This window comes from Helianthus annuus, chromosome 2, assembly GCF_002127325.2.
Source record: "Helianthus annuus cultivar XRQ/B chromosome 2, HanXRQr2.0-SUNRISE, whole genome shotgun sequence".
NCBI lineage: Eukaryota > Viridiplantae > Streptophyta > Magnoliopsida > Asterales > Asteraceae > Helianthus > Helianthus annuus.
The window spans coordinates 14728452-14744801 of NC_035434.2; the positions used below are offsets into that span (position 1 = coordinate 14728452).

General features: G+C 35.5%; 3 protein-coding genes and 2 non-coding genes across 6 annotated transcripts; 2 read left to right on the plus strand and 3 right to left on the minus strand.

The window, feature by feature from the left end:
* Nucleotides 1–673: 673 nt before the first annotated feature.
* On the plus strand, nt 674–5420 carry LOC110865355 (CBS domain-containing protein CBSCBSPB1). 2 transcript variants are annotated; one of them, XM_035979433.1, is made up of 11 exons: nt 674–833; nt 927–1118; nt 2067–2235; nt 2317–2449; nt 2531–2701; nt 3205–3283; nt 3400–3513; nt 3602–3668; nt 3748–3853; nt 4562–4620; nt 5201–5420. In XM_035979433.1, the coding sequence occupies exons 2-11, from the start codon at nt 970–972 to the stop codon at nt 5240–5242; spliced, it is 1089 nt and encodes a 362-aa protein (XP_035835326.1). In that variant the 5' UTR covers nt 674–833; nt 927–969; the 3' UTR covers nt 5243–5420. The 2 variants fall into 2 exon arrangements, with proteins under 2 accessions (XP_035835326.1, XP_021970288.1); XM_022114596.2 differs by having other exon boundaries at nt 5217–5420.
* Nucleotides 5421–5950: 530 nt separating this feature from the next.
* LOC110934525 lies at nt 5951–6352 on the minus strand. The gene has a single exon (XM_022177509.2). The coding sequence runs from the start codon at nt 6273–6275 to the stop codon at nt 6066–6068; it is 210 nt and encodes a 69-aa protein (XP_022033201.1). The 5' UTR covers nt 6276–6352; the 3' UTR covers nt 5951–6065.
* Nucleotides 6353–7268: 916 nt separating this feature from the next.
* On the minus strand, nt 7269–7340 carry TRNAH-GUG. Its single transcript has one exon. It is a non-coding gene; the product is annotated as a tRNA-His (tRNA).
* Nucleotides 7341–8338: 998 nt separating this feature from the next.
* LOC110936079 (CBS domain-containing protein CBSCBSPB1-like) lies at nt 8339–13965 on the plus strand. Its single transcript, XM_022178428.2, has 15 exons — nt 8339–8495; nt 8590–8779; nt 9717–9885; nt 9968–10100; nt 10182–10352; nt 10844–10922; nt 11042–11155; nt 11244–11310; nt 11414–11519; nt 12231–12289; nt 12896–13005; nt 13086–13216; nt 13352–13437; nt 13523–13612; nt 13687–13965. Exons 2-15 carry the CDS (start codon nt 8631–8633, stop codon nt 13873–13875), a joined length of 1653 nt encoding a protein of 550 aa, XP_022034120.1. The 5' UTR covers nt 8339–8495; nt 8590–8630; the 3' UTR covers nt 13876–13965.
* A 44-nt stretch (nt 13966–14009) lies between these two features.
* Nucleotides 14010–14091, minus strand: TRNAS-UGA. The gene has a single exon. It is a non-coding gene; the product is annotated as a tRNA-Ser (tRNA).
* Nucleotides 14092–16350: the final 2259 nt, after the last annotated feature.

Here is a 16350-nt window from a genome sequence, read left to right on the forward strand (position 1 = left end):
ATGGAAGTAAATACATTTTGTAGAGTCACTAATTTAAAGAATAGTAAAAAGTCTACAACCTTAATATTTATAATCATGAGGACCAAGTGTGTAATTATTAAAGTCTTGAGACTTCGATTGAATTGTTTATTAAGGACTTTGATGTATTAGAGAAAATAGCGGCAGATGGTCATGGGCTCAATGAGATGAAGTCCAACTGATTTACCACTTAATGGCTGTGTGTTACACCGGTACAACCGGATTTAACCGTATCAGATTTGGCTCAGAAACAACTTAATCGGGTGTATCAGACGGTTCAATCAGGTGGTTTTAGCGGTTCTACCGGCCGGTTTGAACCGGTTTTTTAAAACATTGACAATTACCACACCCTTTTTGTTTCCCGCCAATCTACATTTAGTGTATTCTTTACACAAAAAAAACTTGATCGCACCCTTTGAAAATAGGGTTAAACCCTTCATGGGTCTGCCACCGAAGATACCCCTCTAAGTCCTCGCTTGGAAGGGTCAGGGTTCCTCATCTCACGTGGAGCTATTAGAATCAAGTGGTCTTCTTCCCGGAAGCTCCTTGCGGCCCTGAGAATAACACATCATCACCTATTTTTATTTATTACTTATTTATTTTTCTCTTTTACATAACTATTTAGACAAAAAAACCATTTTCAGGAAAATGACTTTAGTTTTTATCATTATTCTATATTCTACAGATAAACACACACCTCATTTCATTCATCCTCTGAAATTGAAACAATAACGAGCACAGAATTCAAGGAGAATTCTCCTCATTCACGTTGAAACTCATCATCTCCCTCCTTCAAATCAATCGCTCAACATTTGGTAATCTTTTCAATTATTGTTATTATAGTAATAATCTCGTTGCATCATATAATTAATATGCAAATCATTCATTCATGCTATTTCATCATGTAGGTTACGGCTAAGGTAATTTAAATAGAATTTGCGATTGGTGAAGATGCCTACGACGAGTCATGCAGGTTCTTCTTCTTCTTCACGAAGAAGCAGAAGCATGGCGTTAACATCTTCGTCTTCGCATAAGAAAACGCTTCCTCCAAACGGACTACCCGATCATCATCGTAGATCTTTTAGTTCTGCTCGTTTCATGTACGTTCTCCTCATTCGGTTGGTTATCCTTTAAAAGAATCTCCAAAGGTTTTTCAGGCTCAATTTAATGTTTAATCCTTATCATAGATGCGTTAGTGATGTTTGGATAGTGTGTCAGTAGTGTTTGTTAGCTAATCAAATACTAGTTTTAGGTTGCATCGTATCAAATCATTGGTTTATGAAACTGATTATCTAAGTAATTTGACTTTGAAGTCGAAGTAAACGAATTTTTATTAAGTTGTTGCTATACAAACACCGCTGACGTGTCATATGGCCTGTATGATATGACGAGGCCGTATGATAATCACACAATGAAAAATGGTCATATTGTTGGTATGAGTGCCAAATCATATGGACCATATGATGTTTTGACTAAGAAAGAAATGACTAATGTCCACTGACGAAAACATACGGACCGCATGACATGTTTTCGTCTGTCATACGGCTTGTATGATGTGACAGGTGGAATGGTGTATAGTAAGGGGGTGGCGTCTCTTTAGCAACGCCTTTTTAATATCTGGATAGACAAATTATGCTTATGATTTAATTTCTATGTGTTTTATTTCTATTACCAATGGAAATTACATCGAAATCGAAGGTAAATGGGCAACAAGCTGCGCTGCTACCCCTTTTTAAATAGCAAAACCAAGTCTTTTAAAAACTACATCCATAGATCTCGGAGTCATAACATTATTACGCATGAAGAATCTCATTCTTTTAACAAAAAATATCGTCACTGGTCGTTCTGTGTATTGCTTTTATCAGTAAATAGAATTTGTTGAATACAAATCTTTAACAGTAAAAGCATCTCCAAACACTATCTTTGCAGCTCATTTGTATTACAACTGCTTAGTCATTAATCAAATAAAACAATAAATTCGCTTTCGAAAGGAATAACATGGTTCAGAATATACACTTTGATTACATGTTGGCATGTATACTACACAGGGGCTTAACAGGCGAGCGTACAGTGAAGCGTTTACGTCTCTCAAAGGCAATAACCGCACCTGAAACCACAAGCATTTACGAAGCATGCAGACGAATGGCTGCTAAAAAAGTTGACGCTCTTTTGGTAACGGATTCAAGATCTTTACTTTGTGGGATATTGACAGACAAGGTTAGTTTGTGTTCCGTTTTAACTTAAAATCAATTCATTTCGATTATTGATACTTATAAGTGTCAACCGTGACGATTAAAGGACATTGCAACAAAAGTTATTGCTCGTGAACTTGATTTCGAGAGCACACCCGTGGCAAAAGTAATGACAAGAAACCCGGTTTTTGTACTCGCTGATACTCTTGCAGTCGAAGCCCTTCAAAAGATGGTCCAAGGTCAGCATCGTCATGAAATACGCAGTAACGTATGCTAAATAACTTGCTAATCTAACAAATGAAAATGTTCAAATATTGCAGGAAAATTCAGACATTTGCCGGTTGTAGAACATGGACAAGTTATTGCTTTACTCGACATAGAAAAATGTTTATACGATGCAATCGCTCGTATGGAACGAGCTGCTGAAAAAGGGAAAGCCATTGCAGCTGCTGTTGAGGGTGTTGAAAGGCATTGGGGATCTTCTGTTTCAGGTTAACTGAAATAACGAGGATAATACCATTTTCGTCCCTGAGGTTTGGTTTGGCCAGTTTTGCGACTTTCGTCTAAAGGTTTGTTTTTCCGCATCTGGATCCAAAAGGTTTGAAATCTTGCCATTTTCTTCCGGCTCGTTAGCTTCATCCATTTTTCTCCGTTAAGTCAAGGGTATTTCCGTCTTTTTTGTTAACTTAAAGTGCAATTCGGTCTTTTTCTTGTTATGTACAAGTATTCAAAAGATCGAATGGCCATTTAAGTTAACAAAAAAGATGAAAATACCCCTGACTTAACAGAGAAAAATGGATGGAGTTAACGAGCCGGATGAAAATGGCAAGATTTCAAACCTTTTGGATCCAGATATGGAAAAACAAACCTTTGGATGAAAGTCGCAAAACTGGCCAAACCTCAGGGACGAAAACGACATTTACTCTTTAAAATAAATTTCTACTCTTTTTAACTTGTGCACTTCTATTTTTCTTTACTATACGAATATATACAGGCTCCAACACGTTTGTGGAATCACTTCGCGAGAGGATGTTTAGGCCATCGTTATCCACCATACTCTCCGAGAATCCAAAGTAGGTAATACCTTTACTATGTTTTTATTTTGATATATTTGTTTGTATGGAAATATATATACGATTCCCACATAATAATACTAGTTACTTTGTTTATCAAATTGAGCATCTACCAGGGTTGTCACAGTTTCGCCATCGGACACAGTGGTAGCCGCAACAAAAAAGATGCTCGAGGGTCACACGAGCTCTGCTGTCGCAACTGTTGATAATAAGCCCGTTGGCATTTTAACGTGAGTTTTGATTATATAACAACTACTATGCATTTAAAAAAATTAAAACAAAAACAATACCATGACATGAAATTTCTCCTTATATTAGATCAAATGATATCTTAATGAGAGTGATAGCACAAGATCTTCGCCCTGAATTGATCTTAGTTGAGAAGGTGATTACCTACTTTGTTCGCGTATCATTTACGAGCACACTAATATGTTATACATGCTTCAAACTTGTTTTTTATGTAGGTGATGACTCAGAATCCAGAATGTGCTACACTTGATACACCTATCCTCAATGCCCTGCATAATATGCATGATGGAAAGTATTTACATCTTCCGGTTGTTGATAAAGGTGTGTGTGTGTGTATATATATATGATCATGTTAAAACTCACTCATTTACTCACACACGCCATGTGTTAAACATATATACTAGCAAACGAACTGAACGTTCAGCGCATAGTTCGTGAACCATTCAGCTGGAAGTTCGTTTGTGTTCGTTCGTCTAATAAATGAACTAAGATGAACAAGAAATTTTGTTTGTTTAGTTAAATGAATGGACATGAACAGAGGCCACGTTCGTTCATTTATGTTTGTGAACGTTCGGTAACGTGCTCGTTTGTGTTCAACAGTTCATTAGTGTTTTTAGTCTTTATATTTTATTTTTAAACTTTCAGAATTCGGACAAATAATATATTTAATAAGTATTAGTGTATTATATATTTTCTTCATGAATGCTTGTTTGTGTTTCGTTTGTTTCCATGTGTGTTCATGAACATTTGTCTCTATACATTTGTGTTCACGAACGTTTGTTGCCAAAAATTAACAAACGAACACGTTCATTTCCTTGACGAATGAACATGAGCATAAAATCCAGTTCGGTAAGTGTTGATGAACTGTCGTGAACACATATATTTCCTTAACAAACAACACGAACAAGGTCTTGTTGGTGTTCGTTTTTGTTCAGTTCGTTTGCGGCCCTACACATATATAAATATATTGTTGATTAATGATAAAATAAATTTCATAAACATCTAAAACTAGCAGACCATTTGATGTAGAGGGAGCTATTGTTGCCATTGTTGATGTTCTTCACATAACTCATGCCGCAGTAACCACGGTAAGTAAACTATTTTCTCATTTTTATAGGCTTATAAAATTGTCATCGTTGATTTTTATTTCGATATTTTTTTCTCATTGTCTGGTTCATTATTTTTTTCTGTATTTCTTGGTACCAAACACACACTTCTTGTTTGAACGTGGAGTAAAATGTCATTTTCGTCCCTGAGGTTTAGCCACTTTTGCGACTTTCATCCAAAGGTTTGTTTTTTCACATCTGGATTCACAAGGTTTAAAATCTTGTCATTTTCATGCAACTCGTTAACTCCATCCATTTTTCTCTGTTAAAGAGGGCATTTCCATCTTTTCAGACATTTTTTATTAAAACAAAAAAACACTATAAGAAATAAAGATCCACCTCTGTTGACTTTCTCCCTACTCAAACCCTTTAATCATCACATAAATGTCTAAAAAGACGAAAATACCCCTAACTTAACGTTAAAAAATGATGGAGTTAACGAGTCAGATGAAAATGGCAACATTTCAAACCTTCTGCGAAAAAACAAACCTTCGGATGAAAGTCGCGAAAGTAGGCAAACCTCAACGACGAAAATGACATTTTACTCTCGAATCTGATATAGTATCAAAATGCATCAGGTGGGAAATACAGCTGGTATAGATAACGAAGCCGCAAGTTCAATGATGCAGAAATTTTGTAACGATAACAAAAATAAAAAGTACATTTAACCAACGTAAAGCAAAATATATAACTTCTATCTTTTGATGTAAATTTGTAACGATAACAAAATGTTAAGCCAGAATTAAAGAAAATATTGATGATGAAATAGTTAATGAACTAAATAAACCAATGATCTCTTGGCGTAGTGGTCAAGGGGAGGTGCTTCTCTTGGAGGTCCTGGGTTCAAATCCAGGCATGAGAGATTTTAATACTAACTTGGTGATACTAACATACTAACTACTAACCCGGTTAGCGTCATCCTAACCGTACGCCGTTAAAAAAAATAACATTCTAGAAACAGTAAGTGAACCTAATAAATTTTGATAGATGGTTCAAGGGTATTCATTGAGACAATCAGACAAACTATATCGATGGTTACTGGTCCGACCGGCCGATTTGTTTCCAAAAACACTGTTTTAAACCAACCATAAAAGTATAAAACTACGCAACCATGACCCAACTAACAATGGTCAAAAAAAGATATATCCTTAAATAATGTATTTATTATCATGACCATAAGAAAATAACTTCAGATTCATTTCATTTATCAGTTTTCCTACAATAATTCCTTATGTTATTTTAAATATAACTCTTTTAACCTGAATAATTCAAATAAAATTCGAATTAAATTACCACATGTTGCAAACACCTCTTGAAAATAAAGGGTATACATAGCAATTAAACCAAAGAAGCAGGGAGCTAAATGTAAACATATATTTTAACGGCAAACTAACATACTCTTAAATATACTCCTTTAATTCAAATTACTAGCCGGTGTACACATGAACCCGGATGGTGACCAGAAAGAGTGCAAGTATGCCGAAAAAGATAACCGCATGAGCGATCACCGCAGCGCAGCTGGTTCTCATGCTGCCAAACTCCACCACCCGGTCATGACCCGGCAACTGGAACAGTAACCCCGGTGTTAACAGCACGAATAGCACCACCGCCACCAGAACCGGCCCCCAATCCGCCATATATCTTCACTAACGATGGTGTAAGAATATAACAATTGTTTTGATTAATTGTAGTTTGTTAAATTTGTGAGTTGTGAGTGAAATTCTTAAAGATGGTGAAATTGGAGTATCACGAGGTGAGGTGATATTGGGACGTGGGTTGTGCGAATTTTGTGATGTTTTCACGTGAGGTGTCTATGGGCTGTGCGATATTTGAGAATGATGTAGTCTTTTAACGTCAACGGCGAATACGGGTGGGTGGTGCCGGTTCGTCTTGGATAAGAGGCGAGGTTTTACTGATTATTTTACAGTCGTGCCTTCAGGTGGGTGGAGGTCGAGTTTTCGCGCATCTAGGAGAGCCAAGGGGCTGGCGGCGGGCCACATGCCCGGTGTCACGGTGGTTGGCACGTCATTCCTTGCTGTTCAAAAAAAAAAAAAACTGAAAACCTAAATCAAACTAAAACTGTTTAAAACTAAACCGAATTATAAATATTTACTTTTTAGTTGATTCGGTTTTAAACTGAAAACGAATTAGCCATTCGTTTCCGAAAACTTGGTTTCGGTAACATTCGAATAAACAGAATAACAAATAATAGTTATTTGAGTTTTGTCATTTAGTCCAATCAACAAGTAAAACTCGTGCTCAAGCTTAGGGATGCGCGAAAAACAGGAAAAGTGGGCACTGGTGTTTTACCCATAAATACCGGTACGGTACCGGACCCGATACCAAATGCTCATCCCTACTCAAGCTTTCATAAAATTAAGGCAGTCAACTAGCAGGAACTTGCCAATGGGCCGGGTTCATTTATAAAAGCCAGGCAGCAGAAACTGGGCTGTTTTCATTGATGAAATAATAATAAATCTGGAACAAAATCTAACAAAAAATTCAATGTTTTAAAATTTGGTTTTTATACCGTACCGGATTTGCCTCAAAAACGGTTTAACCGGTACGACTGGCTGGTTTAAACCAGTATTTAAAACATTAAACTTAAAAAGTAACAAAATTAAAAAATATGTGGCTGCTGGGATTCGAGCCCAGGTCTCCACGGCCACAACGTGGAATTCTTACCACTAAACTACAGCCACAATATGTTTTATTCTTACTGTCAATATATAAAACAACAATAATGTCAATGTAAGGCATATTAATTCGTTTGGGTGTATAGTGGTTTATCTATCGTTATAATAAGTTTATTAATGATTGAAATAATAAATAGTGAAATAACCTAACCGAACGATTACTAAAACAACTTTTAAAACTTTTATTTTTCATAAATACTTAATTGCAAGTTGATATAGTTTGGGATAATTTTATAGATTATGCATTACTTGTAGTTGTCCCCTTCTTTTGCCTTATAAATTAACCTTTCTTTATTCAAAATTAATTGTTGTTTCATGGGTGTAATGGAAGTAAATACATTTTGTAGTCACTAATTTAAAGAATAGCAAAAAGTCTACAACCTTAATATTGATAACCATTAGGACGAAGTGTGTAATTTGTTTATTAAGGACTTTGATGTATCAAAGAAAATAGCGGCAGATGGTCATGGGCTCAATGAGATGAAGCCCAACTGATTTACCACTTAATGGCTGTGTGTTACACCGGTACAACCCGATTTAACCGTACCAGATTTGGCTCAAAAACAACTTAATCAAGTGTATCGGACGGTTCAATCAGGTGGTTTAGCGGTTCTACCGGCCGGTTTGAACCGGTTTTTAAAACATTGACAATTACCACACTCTTTTTGTTTCCCGCCAATCTACATTTAGTGTATTTTTTAGACAAAAACAACTCGATCGCACCCTTAAAAATAAGGTTGCACCCTTCATCCGCACCCTAAAAAAAAATTCATGGTCCGCCACCAAAGATACCCCTCGCTTGGAAGGGTCAGGGTTCCTCATATCTTCCCCCGAGCATGAGTCATGTCACGTGGAGCTATTTGAGTCAAGTGGTCTTCTTCCCGGAAGCTCCTTGCGGCCCTAAGAATAACACATCATCACCTATTTTTATTTATTACTTATTTATTTTTCTCTTTTACATAACTATTTAGACAAAAAAACAATTTTCAGGAAAATGACTTTAGTTTTTATCGTTATTCTATATTCTACAGATAAACACACACCTCATTTCATTCATCCTCTGAAATTGAAACAATAACGAGCACAGATTTCATGGAGAATTCTCCTCCTTCACGTTGAAACTCATCATCTCCCTCCTTCAAATCAATCTCTCAACATTTGGTAATGTTTTCATCATGTAATCATTGCATAATTATAGTAATCTCGTTGCATAATTAATATGCAAATCGTTCATTCATGCTATTTCATCATGTAGGTTACGGCTAAGGTAATTTGCGATTGATATACGTGGTGAAGATGCCGACGACGAGTCATGCAGGTTCTTCTTCTTCTTCTCGAAGAAGCCGAAGCATGGCGTTAACATCTTCGTCCTCGCATAAGAAAACGCTTCCTCCAAACGGACTACCCGATCATCATCGTAGATCTTTTAGCTCTGCTCGTTTCATGTATGTTCTCCTCATTCGTTAAAAAAGAATCTCGAAAGGTTTTTGAGGCTCAATTTAATGTTTAATCCTTATCATAGATGCGTTAGTGATGTTTGGATAGTGTGTCAGTAGTGTTGGTTAGCTAATCAAATACTAGTTTTAGGTTGCATCGTATCAAATCATTGGTTTATGAAACTGATTATCTAAGTAATTTGACTTTGAAGTCGAAGCAAACGAATTTTTAATAAGTTGTTGCTATACAAACACTGCTGACGTGTCATATGGCCTGTATGATATGACGAGGCCGTATGATAATCACACAATGAAAAATGGTCATATTGTTTGTACGAGTGCCAAATCATATTGACCATATCATGTTTTGACTAAGAAAGAAATGACTGATGTCCACTGATGTTTTCGTCTGTCATACGGCTTGTATGATGTGACAGGTGGAATGGTGTATAGTAGTAAGGGGGTGGGGGGGGGGGGGGTGTCTCTTTAGCAACGCCTTTTTAATATCTGGATAGACAAATTATGCTTATGATTTAATTTCTATGTATTTTATTTCATATTAACAATGGAAATGACATCGAAATCGAAGGTAAATGGGCAACAAGCTGCGCCACTACCCCTTTTTAAATAACAAAACCAATCTTTTAAAAACTACATCTCGGAGTCATAACATTACTACACATGAAGAATCTCATTTTTTTAACAAAAATATCGTCACTGGTCGTTCTGCGTATTACTTTTATCAGTAAATAGAATTTGTTGAATACATACACAAATCTTTAACAGGAAAAGCATCTCCAAACACTATATATTTGCAGCTCATTTGTATTACAACTGTTTAGTCATTAATCATACTTTCCAAATAAAACAATAAACTCGCTTTCGAAAGGAATAACATGGTTCAGAATATACACTTAGATTACATGTTGGCATGTATAATACACAGGGGATTAACAGGCGAGCGTACAGTGAAGCGTTTACGTCTCTCAAAGGCAATAACCGCACCTGAAACCACAAGCATTTACGAAGCATGCAGACGAATGGCTGCTAAAAAAGTTGACGCTCTTTTGGTAACGGATTCAAGATCTTTACTTTGTGGGATACTGACAGACAAGGTTAGTTTGTTTTCCGTTTTAACTTAAAATCAATTCATTTCGCTTATTGATACTTAATAACTGTCAACCGTGATGATTAAAGGACATTGCAACAAAAGTTATTGCTCGTGAACTTGATTTCGAGAGCACACCCGTGTCAAAAGTAATGACAAGAAACCCGGTTTTTGTACTCGCTGATACTCTTGCAGTCGAAGCCCTTCAAAAGATGGTCCAAGGTCAGCATCGTCATGAAATACGCAGTAACGTATGCTGAATAACTTGCTAATCTAACAAATTAAAATGTTCAAATATTGCAGGAAAATTTAGACATTTGCCGGTTGTAGAACATGGACAAGTTATTGCTTTACTCGACATAGAAAAATGTTTATACGATGCAATCGCGCGTATGGAACGAGCTGCTGAAAAAGGGAAAGCCATTGCAGCTGCCGTTGAGGGTGTTGAAAGGCATTGGGGATCTTCTGTTTCAGGTTAACTGAAATAATGAGGATAATACCATTTTCGTCCCTGAGGTTTGGTTTGGCCAGTTTTGCGACTTTCGTCTAAAGGTTTGTTTTTCCGCATCTGGATCCAAAAGGTTTGAAATCTTGCCATTTTCATTCATTTTTCTCCGTTAAGTCAAGGGTATTTCCGTCTTTTTTGTTAACTTAAAGTGCAATTCGGTCTTTTTCTATTTATGTACAAGCATTTAGCATGATGTACAAGTATTCAAAAGATCGAATAGCCACTTAAGTTAACAAAAAAAGATGAAAATACCCCTGACTTAACAGAGAAAAATGGATGGAGTTAACGAGCCAGATGAAAACAGCAAGATTTCAAACCTTTTGGATCCAGATACGGAAAAACAAACCTTTGGACGAAAGTCGCAAAACTGGCCAAACCTCAGGGACGAAAACGGCATTTACTCTTTAAAGTAACTTTCTACTCTTTTTAACTTGTGCACCATATGATAACAATACAGGCTCCAACACGTTTGTGGAATCACTTCGCGAGAGGATGTTTAGGCCATCGTTATCCACCATACTCTCCGAGAATCCAAAGTAGGTAATACCTTTACTTTGTTTTTATTTTTTTAATGTATTTGTTTGTATGGAAACATATCTATGATTCCCACATAATAATACTAGTTACTTTGTTTATCAAATTGAGCATTTACCAGGGTTGTCACAGTTTCGCCATTGGACACAGTGGTAGCCGCAACAAAAAAGATGCTCGAGGGTCACACGAGCTCTGCTGTCGCAACTGTTGATAATAAGCCCGTTGGCATTTTAACGTGAGTTTTGATTATATAACAACTACTATGCATTTAAAAAAATTAAAACAAAAACAATACCATGACATGAAATTTCTCCTTATATTAGATCAAATGATATCTTAATGAGAGTGATAGCACAAGATCTTCGCCCTGAATTGATCTTAGTTGAGAAGGTGATTACCTACTTTGTTCGCGTATCATTTACGAGCACACTAATATGTTATACATGCTTCAAAATTGTTTTTTTTTTTTTTTTTTTTTTTTTTTTTTTTGTAGGTGATGACTCAAAATCCAGAATGTGCTACACTTGATACACCTATCCTCAATGCCCTGCATAATATGCATGATGGAAAGTATTTACATCTTCCGGTTGTTGATAAAGGTGTGTGTGTGTGTATATATATATATATGATCATGTTAAAACTCACTCATTTACTCACGCGCGCCATGTGTTAAACACATAGAACTCATCTAGACCATTGACTGGTTAACATATATATAGGGCTGCAAACGAACTGAACGTTCAGGGCATAGTTCGTGAACCATTCAGCTGGAAGTTCGTTTGTGTTCGTTCGTCTAATAAATGAACGAAGATGAACAAGAAATTTTGTTTGCTTAGTTAAATGAATGGGCATGAACAGAGGCCACGTTCGTTCATTTATGTTTGTGAACGTTCGGTAACGTGCTCGTTTGTGTTCAACAGTTCATTACTGTTTTTAGTCTTTATAGTTTTATTTAAATACTTCAAAATTCGGACAAATAAATTTTTTGATAAGTATCAGTGTATTATATATTTTGTTTATAAACGCTTGTTTGTGTTTCGTTTGTTTCCATCTGTGTTCATGAACGTTTGTTGCCTAAAATTAACAAACGAACACGTTCATTTCCTTGACGAACAAACACGAACATAAAATCCAGTTCGGTAAGTGTTCATGACCACATATATTTCCTTAATAAACGAACACGAACAAGATTTTGTTGGTGTTCGTTTTTGTTCAGTTCGTTTGCGGCCCTACACATATATAAATATATTGTTGATTAATGATAAAATAAATTTCATAAACATCTAAAACTAGCAGACCATTTGATGTAGAGGGAGCTATTGTTGCCATTGTTGATGTTCTTCACATAACTCATGCCGCAGTAACCACGGTAAGTAAACTATTTTCTCATTTTTATAGGCTTATAAAATTGTCATCGTTGATTTTTATTTCGATATTTTTTTTCTCATTGTCTGGTTCATTATTTTTTTCTGTATTTCTCGGTACCAAACGCACACTTCTTGTTTGAATGTGGAGTAAAATGTCATTTTTGTCCCTGAGGTTTAGCCACTTTTGCGACTCTCATCAGAAGGTTTGTTTTTTCGCATATGGATTCACAAGGTTTAAAATCTTGCCATTTTCATACAACTCGTTAACTCCATCCATTTTTCTCTGTTAAAAGAGGGCATTTCCATCTTTTTAGACTTTTTTTATTAAAACAAAAAACACTATAAGAAATAAAGATCCACCTCTGCTGACTTTCTCCCTACCCAAACCCTTTAATCATCACATAAATATCTAAAAAGACGAAAATACCCCTGACTTAACGTTAAAAATGATGGAGTTAACGAGTCAGATGAAAATGACAACATTTCAAACCTTCTGTATCCAAATGCGAAAAAACAAACCTTTGGATGAAAGTCGCAAAAGTAGCCAAACCTCAGGGACGAACATGACATTTTACTCTTGAATCTAATATAGTATCAAAATGCATCAGGTGGGAAATACAGCTGGTATAGATAACGAAGCCGCAAGTTCAATGATGCAGAAATTTTGGGATTCGGCAATGGCAACAAGTCCTGTAGCCGAAGATGATGATACGAGGAGGTTATTAGCTGTGCCGTTATTGCTACATTTTTTTTTAAATTTTCTGTTAGTTAATCTAATTAAAATTTGTGATAATGCAGTGAAAATTCCTTCAGATTCATTAACGACGCAGAAACAATAAAATCGCTTCCTTATCCTTCGTCATCACTACCTTATACATTCCCTTTCAAAATCCAAGATAAAAAGGGCCTGATGCATAGATTTATTTGCGGTATGCTTTTTTTTTTTTTTTTTTTGTCCGAAATATATAACTTTTCAATACAAAGTGTATCAAATATGATTAAACAAACCATTTTTTGTGTTCTAAAAAAGTTTTGATTTATCGGGTTCTTGTTTTCGAGTACAGATACTCGAAGTTTGGCAGATCTTATAACCGCAATACTTCAAAGAGTAGGAGGTGAAATCAACCGCAAAAACCTCCCACAGATTCTGGTATTATTTTTAATGTATATAAAAAATATTCACTATTTTTCGGTTTTATGTTTTTAGTGATCCAAATTATCCTCTTCTCGTGTAGTATGAAGACGAAGACCATGACAACGTTGTAATTGCGACAGACAGTGATCTTTCTGCAGCTGTCGAGTACGCAAGATTATCTGGGTGGAAGGTGTGTTTCGACTTTTACCCGAACAACACATAGTATACGCAATATAATGTTGTTAATATTATGTGTATATACAGGGCTTAAAGTTGCATCTAGATTATTCTGGAGTACCTAAACGCCGAAAAGGGTCATCAACTGGATCAGGTGGTCTGGACTACGGTCAAAGAGACGCGTGGACCACTGCATACAGCACGGTTGCAGCCGGGGCCGCATTAGTAGCCGGTTTAGGCATGGTAGCTTTCTTGAGAAGGGGTGGTGGTAATTGAAAACATTATTTGGATGTAAAGATATAGTTTTGTGAATGTAAAAAAATATATTTATGGTTTCATTTTTCAATACTTTTGGATTTTATGATTTTTTAGTGAAAGTATTTATTATAAAAATAGATGTAAAAATAAATCGTCGACAGCAGGGTTCGAACCTGCGCGGGCGAAGCCCAACAGATTTCAAGTCTGTCTCCTTAACCACTCGGACATACCGACTTTTTGATTAGCAAGTACTAAAATAATTTATATATTGTAATATTTCATGTTTTGAAAATGAAAATATTTCTGGATTTGCTTTAGACATGGGATAAATAAATGTTTGAATGTGTAAATGCATAATATGTTATTTATTAAAAACAAATTAATGAAGACTTATGTAGAGCATATAACTATAATATATTTTTTTGAGTTAATTATTGTTTTCGTCCATCGGGTTTGTCAAAAATCACTATTTCTGTCAATTAGTTTAAAAATTGCGATTTCAGTCCCTGTACTAACATAATAAATGGATTGGAATGGTTACGAAAGTAAAACCACAGGGACTGAAATCACAATTTTTAAACTAATTGACTGAAATAGTGATTTTTGACAAACACAGGGACGAAAACAATAATTAACTCTATTTTTTTAATATTGTACGATTATTTTGTTTATATCGTGACATTAAAATGTTTTATTTTGGTTAGTTAAAGCAATTTAACTAACCAAAACTAAACCACTTTGTTAGGTTTAGGGGCTGTTTGTTTAGTTATTAATGGTTAGTATATTTGTTTCGTGAGCAGATATCTGAATGATTCAGACATTTATCTCTGAATGGTTAAGCATTATACTGAGTCTGAATGGTTAAGACCTATTATCTGAATTGGTCAGACATTTGCCTCTGAATAGTTAAACATTATACTGGCTCTTAATGGTTCAGACCTCTTACTGATTCAACACTTAATCGTTCAGACATCTTACTGGTTCAACACTTACCCATTCAGAAACGAAGAAAATGGACAAGAATCGAATTTGAATATTAACAATGTAATAGACTAACGGGCTTACTCCTTTTTTATTTTAAAAGACCGAGCCCTTATAATCTCGTAACCCAGTTAAACTCTGAGCCCAAGCTCTTTCAAGCATTTTCCAGTTAAGCCCATGACCGATTACCCCACCTCATGGTCCAACAAAGTGACAAACCAAATCCTATTCGCCCTAATACGATTATCCACAATTCTAGTAGACAATTTATACAGGGGTTGCAAATAATGAACTGTGTTATGAATTGGGCTAGATGTGTGCTGTTGGTATTGGATTGGGCTAGATGTGTTATGAATCATGCCTTTTACTAAATGAGCTTGCGGTCGAATTTCATATATCGAGCTTGGGTAGCCTCATGTGCTTAAATGAGCCACAACAAGTTAAATATTTAACCATCTTTTCTACCGATTGTATTGAACTAGAACTAAGCCCTGCGCGTTGTGGCGGGTGGCGTCATGCTATGGTAAAATCTCAAAGCGAGAAGGCAAATATACGAAAGATAAGTTGCAGGAAAGTAATAAGGAGATTGCAAGTATTCTTGTATGTTTTTCTATGCTCAAGCGATAGATTTTTCAATGTCGACCCGTTCTAACAAAAAAAAAAAAAAAAACATTTTGGTGACCTAACCTTAAAAATGTGTTTGAACTTAAATCTAAAATATAATGATAATTATAAGCTTTGACTTGATTGTCATAACACTTAAAAGCTTTTGATGCTTCATTTGTAGGGTCATTCCGACATCGGCTCTTGGTTTCACTTATCACAGTAAGAACATTTTCTTGTAAGGTTTTTATAATCAAGGGCTAGTCTAAGTTATGTGAATGTTACAACTCATATCACGTCTGCTTGAATTCGCTGATGCAATGACTTTAGCACATGTACGACGCTTATTATATTTACTGTTTCCATTGATTATATTGTCTCAATTTTCTATTCGCATATTGTTTTAGTTTTTAGTGGATGCTATGAATCTAAAAACTCTCAGCTTAAGATCTAAGCAAAATCCATATAGATTTTTAGAATGGAAAGTATTGGAATTGTCATGAAATGTTAATTTGCATATTTTTAAAATAGTGTTATATTTATGACATGTTTCTTCAAGACGAAGATGGGCAAAACATCTAATCATAAGTTATTACTAAATATTTCAGCTAAACCCATAGTTATATGTGACAATATTTTATAAACATTGCTAGCTGTTATTAGTAGTTGAAGGATATCCGCTCTACGACTAAGAATGTTCACTGAATTACACTTCTGCAACACTACCATTTCAAGCTTTATTAATACAGAAATTAATGGTTGCTGTTAACAAGTCCCCAACCAAGTTCTAGCAACTCTTGTGAAGAAATTATTGTCTCACTTCCAAAACTGACATACACCACAAAGTTGGGCTCCTTATCCTGGAGCCAGTCCATACCATACTGAAGTTCTAGTCCCTCACATCCTAAA